At 47.5% G+C, this 15,856-nt stretch overlaps 1 protein-coding gene across 1 annotated transcript in view; it reads left to right on the forward strand.

The window, feature by feature from the left end:
- TMEM240 (transmembrane protein 240) overlaps positions 1-14,403 on the forward strand; it is a 42,912-nt gene extending 28,509 nt beyond the window's left edge. The window contains exons 3-4 of the mRNA XM_082230601.1: positions 5,364-5,572; positions 8,852-14,403. Coding sequence (XP_082086727.1) covers positions 5,364-5,572; positions 8,852-9,000 — 358 coding nt within the window. The 3' untranslated portion in view covers positions 9,001-14,403. The remainder of the gene's footprint in view (positions 1-5,363; positions 5,573-8,851) is intronic.
- The last annotated feature ends 1,453 nt before the right edge of the window (positions 14,404-15,856 follow it).

Consider the following 15,856-nt stretch of genomic DNA (forward strand, 5'->3'; position numbering starts at 1 on the left):
CTGGGTAAATGCATACCCTCCGACATTTCTCTGATGAAAATTTTGTTGTTGTTTAGTGGTTTAGTCATGTCCGACTCTTCGTGACCCCATGGACCAGAGCACACCAGGCACTCCTGTCTTTCACTGCCTCCCACAGTTTGGTCAAACTCATGCTGGTAGCTTCGAGAATACTGTCCAACCATCTCATCCTCTGTCGTCCCCTTCTCCTTGTGCCCTCCATCTTTCCCAACATCAGGGTCTTTTCCAGGGAGTCTTCTCTTCTCATGAGGTGGCCAAAGTATTGGAGCCTCAGCTTCAGGATCTGTCCTTCCAGTGAGCACTCAGGGCTGATTTCCTTCAGAATGGAGAGGTTTGGTCTTCTTGCAGTCCATGGGACTCTCAAGAGTCTCCTCCAGCACCATAATTCAAAAGCATCAATTCTTCGGCGATCAGCCTTGTTTATGGTCCAGCTCTCACTTCCATACATCACTACTGGGAAAACCATAGCTTTAACTATACGGACCTTTGTTGGCAAGGTGATGTCTCTGCTTTTTAAGATGTTGTCTAGGTTTGTCATTGCTTTTCTCCCAAGAAGCAGGCATCTTTTAATTTTGTGGCTGCTGTCACCATCTGCAGTGATCATGGAGCCCAAGAAAGTAAAATCTCTCACTGCCTCCATTTCTTCCCCTTCTATTTGCCAGGAGGTGATGGGACCAGTGGCCATGATCTTAGTTTTTATGATGTTGAGCTTCAGACTATATTTTGTGCTCTCCTCTTTTACCCACATTAAAAGGTTCTTTAATTCCTCCTCACTTTCTAGGGATGTCCTATTCAATAATAGCAATAACAATAATAACACTTTTATTATTTATACCCTGCCCATCTGACTGGATTGCCCCAGCCATTCTTCCAATTTATATAAAAACATAATAAAACATTAAACATTAAAAAAACTTCCCCATACAGGGCTGCCTTCAGATGTTATTCTAAAGGTTGTATACACCCTTGGCTCGGGGGTCACATAACTCTTTACTCTCCAACATTTCTCCGATGAAAACAGGGACGTCCTAAGGAAAAGTGAGACATTCTGGGATCAAATCAGAAACCAGGACGGCTTCTCTAAATCTGGGACTGTCCCTGGAAAACAGGAAGACTTGGAGGGTTTGCAAACGCACACCCACTCCACCGAAACTTAACTTCTTTGACATCTGGGCAAGGTTGTGACACGATACAGAAGCTCTGTGCCCATATGGAGATGCAGAATCACTTTCCATTATTTTAAGGGACCCCCCTAGCATCTCGCCACCGTGGGCGCAAAGAGGAGTCGTGCCTGTCCCTGACAAAACAGGGAGCGAGAGTCGAGGGAGCGCTTTCCTGCCGCTGTGCTTGGAAGTAATCGGGAGATGTGCTCTTTCGCTGCTGCTGCTGCTGCTGCTGCAGTGACCAAGTTTGACTCTGCAGTGGCTCGATGCGGGCTGTTGCGTTGCCGAAGGGGATGTGGGGGGTGCTGAGCGTCCTTCTTCTCTGTTGCAGCCTGGCTGTCCGGCTGCCAGAGCGAGGTGCGCCGCCAGGGTGGTCCCAGGGGCTGGCTGAACAGAGGGAAGAGGCCGGGAGCGCAGCAGAGAGGGAACCGGGGAAGGGTCGATGGCTGGGGAGGGAAAACAGCACGCCTCCCAGCCGTGCCTGAGCCTCCAAACAGGGCTTGCGGTCGAGGTGGCTGTGGCATGACGCAAGGTGACAAAGCTGCTTCAGCGGAGCGTTTCTGGACACCGTTTACAAGGCACTTAGGCACAGGGATTTAGGAAGGCGCTGGATGTGGAGTCAGCTGATTGGTGCATCCAGCTTGGTGTCGTCTGCACTGACTGGCAGCTGCTGTCCAGGCTTTCAAACAGCCCTACCTGGAGATGCCAGGGATTGTGCTGAGTCAGATCACAATGTTGCCTGCACAGACTGGCAGCAGCTCTCTAGGGTTTCAGATAAGGGACTTTCCCAGCTCTACTTGCAGATGCCATTAGGGTACGGTTACCAGATTTTTTCCAATGAATTCGGGGGTACTTTTCTTTTTCTGTGAAGCTGAGTAGCAACAGGGAGTCAGTTGTGGGGATGGTGAGGCAAAAGACCCTGGGCCCAAGCACACATGCATATTGTGTAAAGGTGCAAAGCTCTTCTTTCACACCCTGTGAATCATAAATGCACAGAGTTTTTAAAAAACTGGGCAACAGTGCGCCTGTGATTCCCGAGCCTTCCCCAATCTCCTGCCCCCTTCCCCCTTTGTTTTGACAGATTGGGGGAGGCTCAGGAGTCAAGGGCAGATGGCCATTGCCCAGGAGGGGCGCAAGGTGTGCGGGTTCCCTGCCAGGCAAGGTGCAAAGCCCTTATTTCACACCCTGTGAAACATAAATGCGCAGAGTTTTTAAAAAACAGGGCAACAGCCGCCCGCCCGCAACTCCCAAGCCTCCCCTGATCAGTCAAAACAAAGGGGGAAGGGGGCACGAGATTTGTACCGCCGGACGTCCCCGATTCACCTCTGGCAGTGGTGGTGGCAGTGGCAGTCAGCAGTCTGGAGCCAGCCTGGTAGCACAGTTGGCTCTGGCTGGCTTCAGGAGTTGCTCGCTGCCATGGCGCCCACCATTTTTCCTCGCTAGAAGTTCTAGCAAGGAAAAATGGTGGGCGCCAGGGCAGCGGGCAGCTCCTGAAGCCAGTGATAGCCCACTGCGCTACCAGGCTGGCTCTGGACTGCTGAGGCTGCTTCTGCCACATTTTCCGGGGACAAATTTGCAAATTGGGGGACATTCTGGGGACGGAATTTGTCCGGGGACAGATTTGCAAATCTGGGGACTGTCCCCGGGAACTGGGGACATCTGCTAATCCTATATTAGGGATTGAAACTGGGACCTTCTGTGTGCAAGGCAGATGATCTGTCCTGGAGCTGCAGCCTCACCTTGAACCATTTGGCCCAAATTATTGGGGAGGAGGGAAAGGGCAGGGTCCCTTTAATGGTACCCATGAGCTCTACCCCCTTAATCCCTCCTACCCATTGCCAAATTTCAGCCTCCCCTGTAACCTTGCAAAACCTGTAAGGGGCCTCCTCTCTCCACACCCCTCCCCGGTAATTTACCTAAAGTACTGTAGTTAAGTTAGCCTCTCCTACTCTGCACTGCTCATATTTTAGTGGGTGGGAGGTTGTTGTATGATATAGAGCAGGGGTCAGCAACCTTTTTCAGCCATGGGCCGGTCCACCGTCCCTCAGATGTTGTGGGGGGCCGGACTATATTTTTTGGGGGAGGGAATGAACAAATTCCTATGCCCCACAAATAACCCAGAGATGCATTTTAAATAAAAGCACACATTCTACTCATGTAAGAACACACTGATTCCCGGACCATTCACGGGCCAGATTGAGAAGTTGATTGGGCCGCATCCGGCCCCCGGGTTGCCTACCTCTGTTATAGAGCAATCCCTATAGCACAGTTGGTAGAGCATGAGACTCTTAATTTCAAGGTTGTGGGTTTAAGTTCCACGTTGGGCAAAATATTCCTGCGTTGCAGGGGGTTGAACTAGATGACTCCCATGGTTCCTTCCAACTATATGATTCTATGATCCATTTAATGGATTTGTATTGTGCATTTTGTTTTTCTGGTTTTTATGTTTCCCTGTTTGTATTTTACCTGGTTAGGTGGCTTGGAGATACACATACACACAAAGGGCTGCCACCCCTGCTTGCTGTGCTTATCAACCCTGCTCACTCTTTTGCCTGCTGCCCTTCCCCCACATGGGACAACACACCCTCCTGTCACAGCCCCCACAGCCCCTCTCACATATCCCACCACAACTCGCCTCCCTCCTTCCATTAAACCTCACAGCAGGCTTGTTTCACGAAATACTTGCCTGCATGCCTGCTATTCAGCATGCTGCAGTTGCAGCGGCCACCTTCTGGTGGCCACAAGAACTGCAGCGTGACAGCATTTTACATTTTCATGTGTATAGGAAGATATGCCACAACTAAGTCATGCAGTAAATAAAATAAAGATACAGTGGTACCTCAGGTTACAGGTGCTTCAGGTTACAGACGCTTCAGGTTACAGACTCTGTTAACCCAGAAATAGTACCTCGGGTTAAGAACTTTGCTTCAGGATGGGAACAGAAATTGCGCGGTGGCAGCAGGAGGCCCCATTAGCTAAAGTGGTGTCTCAGGTTAAGAACAGTTTCAGGTTAGGAACGGACCTCCAGAACGAATTAAGTTCTTAACCAGAGGTACCACTGTAACTACTTGGAGCCCTGTGACCAGCTCTGCTAAGGGGACACCATCCAGTTGAACATTTACCAGTGCAAGCCTCGTTGAACTGAAATGCTTCCTGCAGGAAAATATTCTGGATCGGCTCCACATTGTTCAGTTGGTTGTGGGTGGTGCTATTTGGATTCTCTCTCTCTGTTTCTCTCTCTCTATCACACGTACACCCTGTTGAAATTAACAGACCAAAGCGAGTCATTGTGGTTAGGAGACCCCTATTCCCCTTCAGAAAACTACAAACCCCTTAGTTCCCTGGGAAGAGAGACTGATGGCTAAACCAGTCTGGGAATTACAGTTCTGTGAGGAGAACAGGGGTCTCCTAACACGTCCCGGCACCCTAAACAAACTACAGCTCCCAGGATCCTTTGGGAGAAGCTATGACTGTTTCATAACGCTTTACATGTAGGTAGGCAGGGATGCAGGTGGCACTGTGGTTTAAACTACTGTGCCGCTTGGGCTTGCTGATCAGAAGGTCGGCAGTTCGAGGCCCCATGACGGGGTGAGTTCCCGTTGCTCTGTCCCAGCTTCTGCCAACCTAGCAGTATGAAAGCACATAGTGCAAGTAGATAAATAGGTGCCACTCCAGTGGGAAGGTAAATGGCGTTTCCGTGTGCTGCTCTGGTTCGCCAGAAGCGGCTTAGTCATGCTGGCCACATGACCCGGAAAAACTGTTTGCGGAAGCGGACAAACGCCGGCTCCCTCAGCCTGTAAAGCGAGATGAGCGCCACAACCCCAGAGTCATTCATGACTGGACTTAAATGTCAGGGGTCCCTTTACCTTTTAGCCCTGTTTAGGTATCTGAGGCAGTATTAGCCAGTGACACGGGAGCTAGTGAGCCAGCAGACGGGGTGGACTTAACACGCATTGATGTTTTTAAACGATGCCCCACCAGATCCAGTATCCTACTGATCAGCTGTTTCATTGCAAGAGCCCAGACAACTGCTCAAGGATTCCACCTGATGGCACCGGCCTAGGACCTGGGCGGAATCCCTAATGGCTGCAAATCCATTTGTTCTCCTTTTTTGCCCTCCAATCTTTGATGCTTTCCTCCTTTTCTCTCTCTCTCTCTCTCCCTCCCTCCCTAACCTCACAGGCACCATGTTCATTACGTCATCCCCTACGACGGAGACCAGTCCGTGGTGGATTCGTCGGAGAACTACTTTGTGACTGACAATGTCACCAAGCAGGAAATCGACCTGATGCTGGGACTCTTGCTGGGATTCTGCATAAGCTGGTTTCTGGTGTGGATGGATGGAGTGCTTCACTACGCCGTACGGGCCTGGCGGACAAGCCGACGGTATGGTAAGTGAGTGCTCACCGGCCTGTTGCCGGAGGGGTTTCGCTGTCGCTGGCGATGCCCTAAGGGGAGGTGTTTTCGCATGCCCCAGGGGGAGCAGGTTCCTTGTGGTTTCTGGGTACCTCGTTCATGCTCCTCAAGCTTTCATCCCCATTTTGAGGATCACGTCTCTAGCCCTAAAGGATGTGAAAATGTGCTTATGTTGAAGGGAAAGCCAGAAACGAAGGGTTGTCCCCTCCAACAAAGCCCTACTCAAGAGTTGACCCGTTGAAATTAGTGGGCCAAAGTTATTCTTGTCCATTTATTCCACGTGGGTGAGCAGAACTTTGTACAGTACTGGATGCAGCCCTGAGTGTTTGAACCATGAGTCAACAAATTTATGGCCCCACTATTTTATTTTATTGGGGCTTTTAGATTTAGAGAAAAGATGGGGGGCGGAGAAGGGACAACATGGTAGAAGCGTGTAAAATTATGTTGGGCGCAGAATCATAGAATGTGACCCTGCTCTGTGTTGCCTGCCTGTTTGGTTTTAATTAAAAGCAACAACTACCGAATGTCACAGCAAGCATTTTTTAAATTATTATTATTATTATTATTATTATTATTATTATTATTATTATTATTATTATTATTTATTATTATTATTATTATTATTATTATTATTATTATTATTATTATTATTTATTATTATTATTTATTATTATTATTTATTATTATTTATTATTATTATTTATTATTATTATTTATTATTATTATTATTATTATTATTATTATTATTATTATTTATTAATTAAATTTGTTAGCCCTTTTATTTAGCCCAGGGCAACCCAAAACAACTTACAACCCAAAGCAGCTTACAATCAAACAACTGCCCCCCGCAAACACCACATAGATACATTAAAACAAAGTGGGAAAAGAAATAGATTAAAAAACACCCCACCCACTTCTAAAAGGCCACAGAAAGTTAAGGGCTGGAGGTTATAAGCTCTTGTTTTCTTGCCACTTAAAGATGTCTAAATTAAGGCGCCAGGCAAGCCTCCTTGGGGAGGGCATTCCGCAAATGGGGAGCCACTGCAGAAAAGGCCCCGTTCTCTTGTTGCTGCCCTCCAGACCTCTTGCAGAGGAGGTGCATGAAAAAGGGCCTCAGAAGATGATTTCGGGGTCTGGGGCGGCTCATATGGGGAGAGGCAGTGCTTGTGGTCCTGTGCCGTCTAAGGCTTTATAGCTGAAAACCAGCACTTTGAACTGGGCCTGGAAACTGATGGCAGCCAGTAGGGTCAGGCCAGGAGTGGCGTTATATGCTCAAACCGTCTTGCCGGATTGAACAACCCGGCTGCCTAATTCCGCACCAGCTGAACCATCTTCAGAGGCATCCCCATGTATAATGCATTGCTGTAATCTAATCTAAGGTAAAGGTAAAGGTACCCCTGCCCGAACGGGCCAGTCTTGACAGACTGTGGGGTTTGTGCGCCCATCTCACATCTATTGGCCGGGGGCCAGCGCTGTCCGGGGACACTTCCGGGTCACGTGGCCAGCGTGACATCGCTGCTCTGGCGAGCCAGAGCCGCACACGGAACGCCGTTTACCTTCCCGCTGGTAAGCGGTACCTATTTATCTACTTGCCCCCGGGGGTGCTTTCGAACTGCTAGGTGGGCAGGCGCTGGGACCGAGCAGCGGGAGCGCACCCCGCCGCGGGGATTCGAACCGCCGACCTTTCGATCGGCAAGCCCTAGGCGCTGAGGCTTTAGCCCACAGCGCCACCCGCGTCCCCTGTAATCTAATCTAGAGGTTACCAAAACACAGACAACAAAAATTAGGCTATCCCTGCTCAGAGAGGGGAGCAGCTGATGGAAGGCTTTGGTGACACTGAGGCCACCTGAGCCTCAAGTTGTCACTTGAGGATCCAGGAGAACCCACAAGCTACATGCCTGCTCCTTCAGAGGGAATACAGTGGTGCCTCGCAAGACGAAAAGAATTCGTTCCGCGAGTCTTTCCGTCTTGTGATGTTTTTCATCTTGTGAAGCACGGTCTGTCGCAACTGCGCCTCTTCAAGCAGCTTTTTAAAAAAAGCACAAGACGTTTTCATCTTGCGAAGCAAGCCCATAGGGAAATTCGTCTAGCGAAGCAACGCAAAACCGAAAAACCCTTTCGTCTGGCGAGTTTTTCGTCTTGCGAGGCATTCATCTTGTGGGGCACCACTGTATAACCCCATCAAGAGTGCAGCAAATCAGAAATAAACTGGTCCCAAGCTGTTAAGGGCTCTTTTATGCCCATAATAGCACCTGTAACTTGGACCAGTAGCAAATCAGCCACAAGTGCAGATCTCTGGTGTTCTACACTGAGAGAGTCTAGCATGCAAACATGTACATTAGTCCATTAAAATTTTATTCAAACCTGTGGGTTTGATTTTTGGGAGATGTATTTCCTCTCTTTGGGGACTGTAGTTCAAAGTAGGATGGCTGCCTGATTAAGTAAATCTTAACTAATCGTAGTAATTAAATTGAGCTAATTGATTAAATTTGCATATAAATTAAAGGAGAGTTTCAAAGCCCAAAACTCCATATATCATGATAGGTAAATCATAGATCGGGATCTATTGGTAGATCAGTGGATAATTTGATGTATATCAGCAAGGAATTTCTTCACTCTTTTTAGTTTTTAATGTTTGATGTTTTATCATGTTTTTAATATTCTGTTGGAATAGCCCCAGAGTGGCTGGGGAGGCCCGGCCAGATGGGTGGGGTATAAGTAAATAATAATAATAATAATAGTTCCGGCTGGAAAAAAGCCCCTATTACAAATTGAGCAAAAGTAGTCAGAAACAAGAAATGCTTCTCAAAGTCTACCACCAAATTTAACAATCATGGGCTGGGTTTTAAGCATGGCTAAGCTTTTGGCGCTGTGGGTTAAACCAGAGCCTAGGACTTGCCGATCAGAAGGTCAGCGGTTCGAATCTCCGCGACGGGGTGAGCTCTCGTTGCTCGGTCCCTGCTCCTGCCAACCTAGCAGTTCGAAAGCACGTCAAAGTGCAAGTAGATAAATAGGTACCGCTCCAGCGGGAAGGTAAACAGCATTTCCCTGCGCTTCTCTGGTTCGCCAGAAGCGGCTTAGTCATGCTGGCCACATGACGTGGAAGCTGTACGCCGGCTCCCTCAGCCAATAAAGCAAGATGAGTGCTGCAACCCCAGAGTCAGCCACGACTGCACCTAATGGTCAGGGGTCCCTTTACCCTTTACCTAAGCTTTTGCTGAAGTCTCTCTCTCTCTTTCTCTTTCTGTTGACAGACACCACTTGGTCTTGGATTCCAAAATTTTGTAACTTCAAGGAGTTCAGGAAACGTCACCACCGGCAGTACGAAGAGCCGACCGGGAACATGGTGCACATCAAACAGAAGTTGTACCATAACGGGCACCCCAGCCCCAGACACCTCTAAGAAACCCAAGACTGTCAAGGGGTTGTAGAACTTGGCCTTTTTGCCGTCTGTCGAGGGGCCCCGCCCGTTCCTCAATGGACGCCACTTTAAGGACTTACGTTTAGTTACCCTTATCGGTGTGTGTCAGCCCGGCACACCCAGAGAATGCACAATCCAATCCTGTCCCGGCTGCGAGGCTCCCGGGACGTTGCACTGTGGTTACCATTTTATTGGTGGACTCCTGTATATATGTAAACAAAAAAACAAACACAAAACCGGAAAGAGAATTTGCATTGTACTTCCGCAGCCCACCAAGCTCCTCGATGGTGTGTCCTGCAACGCCGATGTACCCTTTTTGCGTTTTGTTCGTTATTTATTTGTTTTGGGGGGGTTTCTTCTTCTTTTCCGGAAATCTGTTGTTGTTCAAAGTCTTCGTAGGTGAGTTTGGACAGAAGATGTAATGTTTAGCCTAAAGTGTGTCCATGTCCCCCACCCACCCCCAGCCCTGCCGCTGCCGCCACCCCCAGGACCCTTCCCGGATGCAGAACGCGTCTCGTTTCCAGTTGCAGATTTGGCTTGAGGTTCATAATGCCCGGTAGCTCTGTTGCGTACAATAGACGGCGCCCCATTCTTGGTTCCTTTGGAACCAAGTTGCTAGCTTGTTGTCACGACGCCCTCTCCCTCCCCATTTTTACAATTTTGTTCTGTTTCTTAAATTGATGGGATCTGTAGTTCATCCTGTCTGTTTTTTTTACTAGCTCGGAAGAAGCAACCGATGCTGGTTTGCTGTGGAAAAAAATGTTAAGCAGGTTAGAAGCCAGGCGGAAGGACACCGGCTTTTGTGGAATGTGTTTGATGGCCTGTTGATGCCTATATCTGACCACGTCAGCCCCCCTGGGTGTCTCTGCCAACTGTTCGCATCACCCTGCCTTGAGAATGATTTATCCCTTGATAAACATTGCGTCGCTAATGCGTTAGGAGCTCAAAACACGTCGATTACCAAACGGCATTTGTTGGTGTTTGTAATAACTTAACCACTTGTCCAGAACACATGACAGGGTGCATGGCAGTGAAATGAGAGCTAGTTCAGGCAGCCATTGGTCTCATGGTGAAACCATTGAGCCCTGTATATGTGTGTGTGTTGTTGACTGGCCTTGTAAATGTAGAATTGTAGAATTGTAGGGTTGGAAGTAACCCCCTTGGGCAGGCATAGGCAAACTCGGCCCTCCAGATGTTTTGGGACTACAACTCCCATCATCCCTGACCACTGGTCCTGTTAGCTAGGGATGATGGGAGTTGTAGTCCCAAAACACCTGGAGGGCCGAGTTTGCCTATGCCTGCCCAAGGGGCATCTAGTCCAACTCCCTACAATGCTAGAATATGTTTCTTGAGAATGGAGAGTGCTGTTTTATACCAAGTCTTTGTCCATCCAGCCCAGTACTGTCTGCACTGACTGGCAGCCGCTCTCCTGGGTCTCAAGCAGAGAAGGGTCTTCCCCATCACGCTGTCCTTTTCACTCAGGAGTGGGGAACCTTGGGTCCTCCAGATGTTGCTGAACTCTCAACTCTCCCAGCAGCCCTTGCAAGCATGGCCAAGAGCCAGGGATGATGGGAGTTGTAGTTCCGCAACACCTGGAGGGCTCAAAGTTCTTCCGTGCCTGTTTTATGTAGAGATTTGCTGGCCAGATTCAGAAGGTCTTCTTGGCCAGGGGTGGGGAAACCTGCAGCTCTCCAGAGGTTGTCCAACTACAACTCCCATCAGTCCGACAACACCTGGAGGGTCACAGGTTCCCCATCCCTGTTTTAGACCATGGTGATTTTCAGCTTACCATAGCTGGAATCTTCTGTTTGGACGGAAAATGGGGCCCAGAGTCCAGGCGTAGCCAACAAGTGTAGATGTTTCTGGACCACAATTCCCATCATCCCTGATTGGCAGTGCTGGCTGAGGCTGATGGGAGCTGGAGATTGAGACTACGCCTGGACCAGACAGTCAGGGACTGCCATCTCTAACTATTGTAGCATTTCTAAGACCAGCTACCTCCAAGGCTTAACTCCGCAGTGGCTTCAGGATGTTGAAGGAACAAACCATCGTCGTGTGAGTTGGCCGTAGACCTTTTCATGCACTCAAAAGGACATGTGAGGCATCAAGTGTGGAGGGAGTTTATGTGTGAGAGAGAAAACGAAGGGCAGGGGGGGAAATTGGCTTCATTTAGGATTTTAATGCAAACCTACCTGATTCGGACTTCCCAAAACAGGATGCAAACCAAGACACAGCTGCCTTTCAGAATTCTGAAATTTTGCAGTGCAGTTCTCCAGTGCATAACAAAATGTGTACATTAGGGGAAAGCCTGCATCAAAATGCATATATTAGGGTTTTTGTTTTGAAAGAACCCAGCAAAATGCTTTATTTCAAGGAAATTTGCATGTAGATTTCAGGGGAAATTGCGTATGAATTTTGGAAATACTTAAGAGCCAGCATGGTGTAGTGGTTAAGAGCGGTAGACTCGTAATCTGGAGAACCGGGTTCGTGTCTCCGCTCCTTCACATGCAGCTGCTGGGTGACCTTGGGCCAGTCACACTTCTCTGAAGTCTCTCAGCCCCACTCACCTCACAGAGTGTTTGTTGTGGGGCAGGAAGGGAAAGGAGATTGTTGGCCACTTTGAGACTCCTTAAGGGGAGTGAAAGGCAGGATATTAAGTCGAAACTCTTCTCTTCTTAATAATAATAATAATAATAATAATAATAATAATAATTTTATTATTTATACCCTGCCCATTTTGCTGGGTTTCCCCAGCCACTTCTACACTTATAGATTATAGACTTACAGATTTCCGTGAGGATTTAAAAATAATAATCGCAATTATTAGCAGAAAATGTGGAGAACTGAATTTAGGCTTGGAAAAAGGAGAAATTGGGGGAAGTGAAATTATTAATTCTCATTATTCTTAATAATAATAAGAATAGTAATAGTAACAACCTGCTCTTCACCTTCTAAGGCTGCAGGGCGGGTTTCAACAATGGGAATGCCATGTTTAAAACGCATTTAAAACAGCTTCCAGCCACAGAGAATAAGCTGTGTCCTAAAAAATATAAATCTTTGGGTGTCCAAAGCTGGGGAGAAAGGGGGGAAATGGACAGATCTGTTCATTCCTTGGTGGCACAGGGCTCCCGGCATCCTCAGTCAGTTGCTCAATTGCAAGGCGGCTTCTGAGCTCATTCAGCCAGATTCCTTGCTCAATACAGGAGGGTGAGAGGTGGAGTTGGTGAGGACTTTAGGAACGGTGCTGGTCCTCTGACACTTTATGCCCTCATGTCTTCTTTTGGACGCATGAAGTGGGCACCTGCCATTTTCATGCATGGGGAGATAACTCCCAGTTCCATTGCTGCCTGTTTATTAACTCACCAACCAGGATTCATATGAAGAGTGATTTGTTTATTTTTTTAATGCGTATTTATGGGGAAAGGCTTGGTCCCATTTTGTGTGTCAGGTGGCCTCATCCAACCAGGGGGTGGTCTCTTGACTGCCCTGGCTCATAAAGGGGCACGGGACTTTGTTACGAGGCAGAAATTCCACCGCCAGATATTAAAGTTGCTGCCATACCTGCAAGAGCTATGTGGCAGGCAGATATCAAACAGGTGCTGACTCATCCATCATTACTGGGGGGGGGAGGAGGAAGCGGAAGCAGCTGCACCTGTTAAATTCCTGTCTGCCAGGCACAAACTCCCCCCACTTTGAATGCAGACAAAGCCATTTGCATCTGTCGTCTTTTCCTTTTTCCAAATGCCGGATGTCCCACCAGCCAACCGTTTTGACCGTTTATTTATTTTTGAAATTTGAAACGATATCCCGCTTAACTTTTCTTTCTTTTTATATATATAAAGAAATATAGACTCTAGGTGGCTTACAATTATACAGAAAAGAAAAAAAAATCAATAATAATCCAAACGGAATTGCATGCATGCATTAGTGCGGATGAATACCCGTGTTAAAACAAGGAACATCCTCGCCAGGCAATATTGAGAATGTTGTCTCTGTGCTGATTTGGGGAATTGGGGTTTTTTGGAGGGGTGGGGAGGGGAGCGGAAGACCCTGATCTGACACAGAGTTGAGTGTGCTTAAGCCTTTGATTTGAGTGGCTTTACGTGTGCCCTGGCAAATGCTAATGATAGCTTTCCACCTGAGGGGTGTTTATACCTTACGTCCAAAATGTGTACAATCTGCGAACACAGTTTGTGCGAGCTGTGTACCCCTAGTTATTTGCACGTGGTGCTCAATGAGTGTACGGTCTGTGTGCCTGTGCTTACGGCTGTTGTATACAAATGCCCTCCGAAGCAACAAGTGTACACACTCTTGCCATGAAGGGATGGAGGCAGCGTTAATGTACGAAATCTGAGGTTTGCCATGGAAGTAGGACCGGAGCTGGTTTCTGAGTGGTTGGGTGTGGGGGTGAGTAACCTAGTAAAGACTTTGGGAGTTCGCAGGATTGAACCAGTGCAATAGGAAGAGGGAAAGGGGCTTGCTTTTATTTTGTTTTTTAAAGAAAATTATCTAATGGGTCTCTCTGCCTGGGGCTGTTTTGCTTCTGCAGAGTCCAACCTCTCATTCTTTGCATATTTCCGGAGGACAGAGATGCACCAATCAGGACTAGCGGGCTGATACATTTGATAAAAATAAATCTTCTCATTGCCTCAAAGTACCTGGTCTGCTGAAGACAAACACCTGATAAGGGGAATGCCAAATAAATATTAAATATACCCGGTGGCTGCTCTGGTTTAAGCACATTTAACTCTCGTCTTGTGCGTCCGCTTTACTTGGAGGTAAGGTCCGTCCAGTACAAAGGACTTTCCGAGTGAAATCTTTTTAGGATCAGGGCTCTGCGCCAGAAACCCAATTCTCCACCCTTCTCACTTTCAAGTAGACACGGCAAAGAAAGGAGGGGGGAAACCCACCATTGTTATTATGATTTAAAATGTTGCAGGCTTTGTGTTTTGAAAAAAAAGAAAGAGAAGCTGCCCCCTTGTTAAATGTTACCCAAAAAAATTATAATAAGAGGGGAGGGGGGGGGAAATTGGACAGACCCTCCTTCTGAAAAAAATATTGACAATGTCTGTGATTACTCTATTGTTTGATTGCAATGTCTGTGATTAAAAGGAAAAACAAAACGAAACACGAGAAATCTACTGCCAAAGTTAACCCCATGAATCTGACGGCTCATTTGATTCGATGGTTCCTGTCAGAGAGCGGATTTGTGAATGTGTGTGTGATGTGGAAGGCTACTCCAAAGGTTTGGAGTTGTATCAAGGTCAGAGTTAGACCCATTGAAATGAATGGACCCATGTTAGCCATGCCCATTAATTCTGATCCATCTGCTCAGAGTAGAATTATATGCGACCCATTGCATAAAAGCTACATTTTTGTTTCGTCTCTTGATATCCTATATATATATTTATCTATACATCATTACCAGGGTGGTGTAAGTGGTTAGAGTGTCGGGACTGTAACCCAGGGGACTGGGGTTCAAATCCTCCCGCTAAACTATGAACCTGATTGGGTGACCTCACAAGCCAGACAGTCTTTCTCAGCTTAGCCTATGTCACAGATTGCCACTGAATATAGTTGTCAGGGAACAATGGCAAGGACGGTATTTTGCTGAGAAGCCGCCTTAGGGGGAAAAGCTGGAAAAGGTTCGGAACGGGGAAAACAGATATCAAGGGGGTGGAACAACTCCTGTGAAGAAACCTTACAACATTTGAGGCTCTTCTGTTTAGAGAAAAGAAGAGGGAAGGAGGGCCAGAAGCAGATTTAGGGGTGCAGAACTGGTTCTCCCACACTTGGTGCCAAGCCGAGAGGACACTGTGACAATGATAAACAATGGAAGGTGAGAGGTAGGGGGTTGCGCCAAATTTCTGGTGTTGCACAGGGCACACCACTGGAATTTCAAAGCTCACTTTAAATGCCACTGAGAGGGCACGATAGAAGTTTGCAACATTATGTATGGCAAGGGTATGAATAAAAATATTGTTTTTTTGTGTAGCCGAAGGCTTTACCCCCCAAAAAAAGAGAGACAGAGACATAAGACGAAATAAAACACGTTACAAAATAAAACACATCACACAATTAGAATATTTATTAAAACCAGGCATTCTGTCAGATAAGGGCTTGCTCCTCTGGAAAACAATTTAACATCCCTATGAACCTTTCTCCTTAAAATTGCTGCTCTAGAGGTAAAACAGGCCGGCGCCATGGCTTGGAGAAAGTGAGAAGTTTTTCTCCCTCTCTCCTCATGACAGAACTTGTGGAAACCTAGCGAAGCTGAAAGTTGGAAGTTTCTGGTCAGATAAAGAAAGGACTTCTTCATGTAGCACATAGTTCAACCATGGAACTCGCTGCTGCAGGAGCGCCACCAACTTGGATTTGGTTTTAGAAGCAGAAGGGATAAATTCATGGAGACGTAACACTTTCAAGGGCTGCCAGCCGCAATGGCCGTGCTCTGCCTGGTCCATGGCGGAAGACAGCTATGCTTCTGAATACCAGTTGCTGGGAAATGCAGGTTGGGGAGAATGCAGTGATGCTCAGGTCGGGCTTTGGGCTTTCCGACAGAGGCATCTGGTTGGCCAGGACTAGATGGGCCTTTGGCCTGATCCAGCAGGGCTTCTCTTATGTTCTCGCAAGACGCCATGCAGAAAAATGCTTCTCTGCTTCTGCAAGAGAGAGTTCCTTCGCCTTGGGGTGAATGCTACTTTCAGAGCAGCCCAGAAGTTCTTGATCATGGGATACACACACACACACAATAACGTCAAAAAGCTTCAGCAACAGAAAGACGGAGAACACAAGGGCAGGGTGGAACAGCAGGTTGGAAAGGAGCGGGTGGGGACAT

The sequence above is a fragment of the Podarcis vaucheri genome, assembly GCF_965113315.1.
Source record: "Podarcis vaucheri genome assembly, chromosome: 7".
Classification (NCBI taxonomy): domain Eukaryota; kingdom Metazoa; phylum Chordata; class Lepidosauria; order Squamata; family Lacertidae; genus Podarcis; species Podarcis vaucheri.